The 6,518-nt window shown below is 32.5% G+C and overlaps 1 protein-coding gene across 1 annotated transcript; it reads right to left on the bottom strand.

Annotated features, from left to right (window-relative positions):
* Window positions 1–4,147: 4,147 nt before the first annotated feature.
* Window positions 4,148–5,418, bottom strand: LOC111717114 (trypsin-like). The gene is given in 2 exon segments (XM_023492624.1): window positions 4,148–5,076; window positions 5,308–5,418. Coding segments are annotated over 2 exon segments (942 nt in total). The 5' UTR covers window positions 5,336–5,418; the 3' UTR covers window positions 4,148–4,162.
* Between the last annotated feature and the right edge of the window lie 1,100 nt (window positions 5,419–6,518).

Genomic DNA, 6,518 nt, shown 5'->3' with positions numbered 1-6,518 from the left:
CCCCCCCCCCCCCCCCCCCCATGTATACGGCCTTGGCTTGGCCCATGTTTACCCAATACCCATGGTTTATTTGAGAAATGTTTCGCCATAACCTTCACCAAAATTATACCCCTGCAGCTAATCGCTTTATTTTTCCGGCTGCATAATTTATTAAAAATTTGGTATTCTGTTTTGATTTAACCCCAATTCTTAAAAGGACTGTATAAGCGTTATTTCAAGTGACCCTCCATGCAAAGATAACAATATTGCTTGGTTCACATGCCGTACTCTTTAAAGCTTTTTCTGATCATTCAGGCCTGTAATTATGGGGGAGGCGCAAGAAAAAAACGAAAAATGAAAGAAAAAACGGAAAAAAGGGAAGAAAATTGGCATAAAATATATTTTTGTTACCAATATTTTGAATAAAGGATTATCATTTCTTCAAAATAAAATAAAATTATCTTAAAATTTTTATTTCTATCCCGTTTTGTGAAATGAAAGGGTTTAAAATTTAAATTAATTTTTTTATAATTTGAGAAGCTTGTTCTCTTCCCTTCTTTTATTAGATTAATCACTCTAATAAACCATTGACTATCGTACAGCAAAAGACAAATTGAAATTATATATAAATATTGTCCGTGTCCGAATTTTATGAATTTAAACCGCATCTCAAATCCCCTAAAAACCGGTTTTAATTGAGCGCGAGCTTAAATCTTGAAAAATTGCATTCAATTTTAAGTTATCCCAACCATATTTGAGCCGCGGCTTAAATTTAAGACGTGGCTCAAATTCTTTAAATTTGGCCTCAGGTTTAGGAAAAGCTGTTTGTACTCTTCCTCAAGCTTGTAGGGGATTTTTTTTCGAATTTTACTTTTGGGAAAACTGAAGATTTTCATGTTCATGAGCTTTTCTTGAACTTTACAGGCATTTATATATCCTTTACTTTCCCTGTGTAAATACATTTATTTATGTATGTTTAACTCAAATCTCTACATCTTATAACTTCATTTTTTTGTTTTTATGGAAATAGCTTCTTAATTTATAGTTATAGTATTTATTTTCAAACACAAAATACAAAATAATAATGTTTGATGGTTCAGCTTAAAATAAAACACAAAAGAAAATTTATTATGACTATGAGCCAAATGAAAATATAATGTTTGATAATTTTGTTTTGATCGTATTTGTTGAAACAAAGTATACATATTGAAAACTCAACTAAATATATATTTATTGTGCAGCACAGTAGTTAATTAGTCACACTCAAATAATCAAAACATTTTCAGGAATGCATTCATTGAACTAATAATTACATATTGATTAAACAAAAGTAGCAATGTATTCTCGTTGACTGTAGTAGACTTTGACATCCACCATTAGCAGAGGGTGTGAACCCATTCTTGTTGACTGTATTAGACTTTGACATCTACCATTAGCAAAGGGTGTGAACCCATTCTTGTTGACTGTAGTAGACTTTGACATCTACCATTAGCAAAGGGTGTGAACCCATTCTTGTTGACTGTAGTAGACTTAATGAATAGCACTTAAGGGAAAGAAAACATAATGAAAAATATCTATCTTAATAAACTATAATGTGTGATAAGTTAAAATCTAGTTTTTAGTCTTCAGTCGAAATTTTGACCCTTTTTGAGTTCTTCAGGTGAACAAAAATGTGTCACATACGACGCGCTTTAACTGTATAAAACATGGTATATATAAACGTTTTTGAAAACTATCGTTAAACGATCGTGAAACGATCGTTTTTGTGTCGTTTTCTATCGTTTTCGAATTTAAAAACCACCCACTCGTTTTGAACTTTTAGAAAACGAATAACGATCGTTTTTTAAAACAATTTGTGATCGTTTTTTATGCGATTTGTATATGTAATAACACTATTGTGTATAAATTCCTTTCTAAAATTGGATAAATGCTTGTTTTCTTAAAGGGACTGTAAAGAAAAAACTAAAAGGTTGTATAGGCTGAAACCTAAGCATTTTAGGAGTTGATCGAGATATATAAGAGTTCTATCTGATGTTCCTGTCTCGAGAAAAAAAAACTGTGTCAAATTTATACGAAAGGATGTATATATGAAATTTTGTATGGAAATAGTAGGTTTAAACGGATCATATTCAGCAAATACATGTAATGAATTATGTAATCATGCTATTAATATCTTTATTATCTATGTTCGTTTATCTATCCTATCTATGTTTCATATTGACCCTGACCGGCCATTCCGGTCAGTTCTATTTACCTGTATTAATAAAGTAGCATGATAGCAATAGTCGATTTAGACAGACGTTAACAGAGCCTTGAGTTTTGGCTAGATATAGAGTCAGAGAGATTGACATTAGGATAAGAGTCAAGTTTTCGGAGATTTCAACGGGTCTAGATTCATTACATACACAACAAATCTGAAAACAACGATATCCCAGAGGAGCCTAAGAAACTTACGTTTGCTCCTATTATTATTTAAAGGGAGTGACCGGCTATGTAAGGTAGTTGAACTAAGTATGCAGTGTTGTGGAAACCTTCTTTCGGATTCTTTTGAGACATATACCACTTTTTAAAGATCTGTCAATCCTGAGTTTGAGCACAAATTCGATGCTCAAAACTCCTACTTCGGGGGTGGAAACGTTTTCGGATTTAGTTTTTTTTTTTTATTCAATAACGACGACATAAAATGTAAAAAAGTTCTACAAATTAATCTTATCATCAAAAAGAAGTAATCTTGTTCAATTATTAGTTTCTATTATCGCATTATTCTGGTTCCTCATTATTCACAAAGATTTTCGCAGATTTTCTAGAATTATTATTGAAAAGACGACATCTAAAGAATTTTAAGAAATCTGCGAATACATTCAAAGAAAATTAGAAATTCAATATAATAATGAAAACGAAATAATCAATTTTAGCATTGATTTATTGACAAATTTCTTTTGAGAAATATGTTCCTAACCATCCAATTAGATTACTGTATAATTTTTACTTAATTTTTCGTTGTCATTATTTAATAATTTAAGAAAAACTAATTCTGATTTAGTTTCCACCCCCAAAGTAGGAGTTTTGAATGTCGAATTTGGGCTCAAACTCAGGATTTACAGATCTTTAAAAAGTTTTATATATATGTCTCAAATGAATCCGAAAGAAGTTTTCCACAACACTGCATACTCAGTTCAACTACATTTATGATTTACAACGTACTGCAAGTTTACAGAATATTATGTTTACGTGCTTTTTGCTACATATCTTGCTAAAAAAGTTTTTTTTTTTTTACATTTACCAATAATCTTTAATGTTTAAGTCAAAATAATTGTTTTCAGTTTGGCTAATCAAAACTATATGATCGCCACAGGCTTCTTGGACTGAAATTTGAGATTTTTTATTTCTGCAAAAATCCGATTAAAGATAGTTGAAGAGGGGTAGCAGAGCCATTTTTTCAATTTTTGTTCTTACAGTACCCTTCTTAAAGGACTTTTCATAAAAGGTCCGATAAATTTTCCCATTTAACTCCAAAACCCTGGGAGCACTCCAAAACCCTGGAAGCAATTCCAAAACCCTGAGAGCAGCCACCCCTCCCTCCTTCATCTCCTGTATGACCGTCTCTGGACCCCCCTGAAGTCTAGAGTCAATCATTAAAGACAGCTATTTATGGCTTGATTGTTCCTTCCACAAATCATCATTTTGTCACATAAAACTTAAAATGTGTACTTGTATTTGTGTTTTTGGAGAAAAAAGTAACAATAATCTATACTTCCTCTATTTGCTCTCTCCTTGTAATCCAAAGCATATTATGTTTGCAGCCATTTATTAACAATATAAATTTTAAGAAACAAATTACAAACAGAAAAAAAAGTTTTTATGTGCTTTATCTAAGTGCAAATACATGATTGTTGGATTATAATTGAACCGCTTGAAAGCTATGCAAATCAGGACACATAGGTGAACCCACGTGGATGTAACCCTTGATTGTTTTTAAACATGGATTAAACATAATTTTCTTTCTAGCAAGAAGTGGTTCATCAATCATGTCTTTTAAGCTCGTTTTAAAACTATTTGAAATGTATGAAATGTTGAACCAAATAATGAGCTAGTGTTTTTTTATTGTGGAAATACATTAAAAACTGAATTTTGAAAATATTAAATAAACTTTTGTTTTCTAATTTGAGTTATTGATATTTGATTAGGTTAGTGTTATTCCACCATTAGCAGCAAACTGTTCTTTAAGCCAGGCATTGTAGTAGGCCACATCAGAATATATTCCATAAATATCAGGCAGTGCACAACCATAACCCCAACTGACAACTCCTGCCAATGAATGAATGTTGGTTGCATCAGGAACTGTGAACGGACCTCCACTGTCTCCTTGACAAGAATCCTGTCCTAGTACTCCTCCTGCACACAGCATACCATCAAGAATCTTATTAAGATAAACAGTTTTACAAGTAGCAATGCTGACAACATCTTGGTTAACTTCCAATAGCTTAGTAGAGATCTGTCCACCTAGCGATGTTCTACCCCAACCATAAACTGTTCCAGTTTTCCCAACAAACGATGTCCCAGAAGGTGGTAAACATGCTGGAGTATAAATCTTCAGATCAGCCTTTGTTTTGAGCTTGAGAAGAGCAATGTCATCTTTATGTGTATTGTTTACATATCCTGGATGTGTAATAATCTTCTCAACAAAAAACTGCTTCCTGATCTGTGTTTCTGTAGTTGAGATTAAATCATGCTCTCCAAGAACAACAGATATTTCGTCTGCTGTGAGTGCCTGGTCTTGTCCATCTCTAATAATACAATGAGCAGCTGTTACAACCCACTCTGCTGAAACTAGGGTAGCTCCACATCCGTAGTATATTCCCTGAGGATCAGCCATCATAACCATCTAAGGGTACATATTCACCGGTGTTTCTAAGCCTCCCACAATTCTTGTGCCAACCTTAGTTACACCACATTTGACACCAGTGTTTATGTCAGTGATTCCATCAGCCTTTCCGGTGGTTGTTACATCAGAACTCTCAGCAGTATTGGTCGGATCATTGCTTTCATCAGTACACTCATATGTCATTGGACCCTCTCCAAAACAGTAAAGAATTCCTTAAATACAAATGAATGGCTAATTTAAATAAATAATCAAAAAATCAAGTCACTTTTGCAGAGAATTCACAAAAAAATGTCAGAAACCATAACATGGATATCTTATTGATACTTCATCCGACAAAGCTTTAAAGGATACCATTGTGAAACGGATATCAATTGAGGGTCACGGATGGTCACTTGAAATTATATTTAAAATCCCTTTTGAAAGAATAATTGACTAAGAATTACCTGATGTGTCCCCATGTTTGGTGTACATACAAGAGTCAGCACATTTTTCCGGTAAGCCGAGGATGGAAGGTTCCAGAGTCTTATGGTAGTTAAATGTATCTCCATCAGGAGCGCTCTAAAAATGTAGTTAAATTCATCCCGACCATGTAGTTAAATGTATCCCTATCAGGAGCTCTGATGCTATCCCATTTGAACTACTCCTATTTGAACTATTGTTCGTTTGAACTACTGCACGTGGTACCACGTGAATAGTTGAAATGAACAATAGCTCAAACGAGTTTATTTAATGCTCATTTGAACTATTTTCAGTTCATTTGAATTATTGTTTATTTGAACTATTAATATTATACATGAAATAAACAAAAGAATAGTTCAAATGAACATAAAAATAGTGCAAATGGACATAAAAATAGTTGAAATGAATAAAACAATAGTTCAAATGGACATAAAATAGTTCGAATGAACATAAAAATAGTTCAAATGAACAAAAAACAAAAAAATAGTTGAAATGAACAAAAAAAATAGTTCAAATGGACAAAAAATCGTTCAAATGGACATAAAAGTAGTTTAAATGGACATAAAAATAGTTCAAATTGAAATAAAATAGTTCAAATGGACATAAAAATAGTTCAAATAGACAAAAAATAGTTCAAATTTGACATAAAAATAGTTGAAATGAACAGGATATGACGTCGATGNAAAGGAATTGAGTCTTTGTCACAAACTCTGATTTTCTAATCACTATATCTTTGGAACCAAATGTTGTAGACCTTAGATATTTCAAACTATGAATTCTGTTAAATCAAATAATCAGAGTTTGAAATATCAAAGGTTTACAACATTGGGTTCTTAAGATATTGGGGTTTAAATATTTGATTTTGTTACAAAGACTCAATTCCTTTGCAATGAAATTATGCCAAAGGGTTTTGTATTAATCTCTGTTTGTTTGTTTGTTTGTTAGGAGGTTTCTTTGTCCGTTGACCAAATTTAATGAATTTGAACTGCCTTCCGTTGATTCAAATTTGAATCCTTCCTTAAAGGGAGTGACCAGCTATGTAAGGTAGTTGAACTGAGTATGCAGTGTTGTGGAAACATTCTTTCGGATTCATTTAAGACATATTAAACTTTTTAAAGATCTGTAAATCCTGAGTTTGAGCGCAAATTCGACGTTCAAAACTCCTACTTTGGGTGAATTTGCGCTCAAACTCAGG

This window comes from Eurytemora carolleeae, unplaced genomic scaffold, assembly GCF_000591075.1.
Source record: "Eurytemora carolleeae unplaced genomic scaffold, Eaff_2.0 scaffold2372, whole genome shotgun sequence".
Taxonomy (NCBI): domain Eukaryota; kingdom Metazoa; phylum Arthropoda; class Copepoda; order Calanoida; family Temoridae; genus Eurytemora; species Eurytemora carolleeae.
The sequence above is the reverse complement of the archived record's forward strand: the minus strand, read 5'-3'. Positions and strand labels throughout refer to the sequence as shown.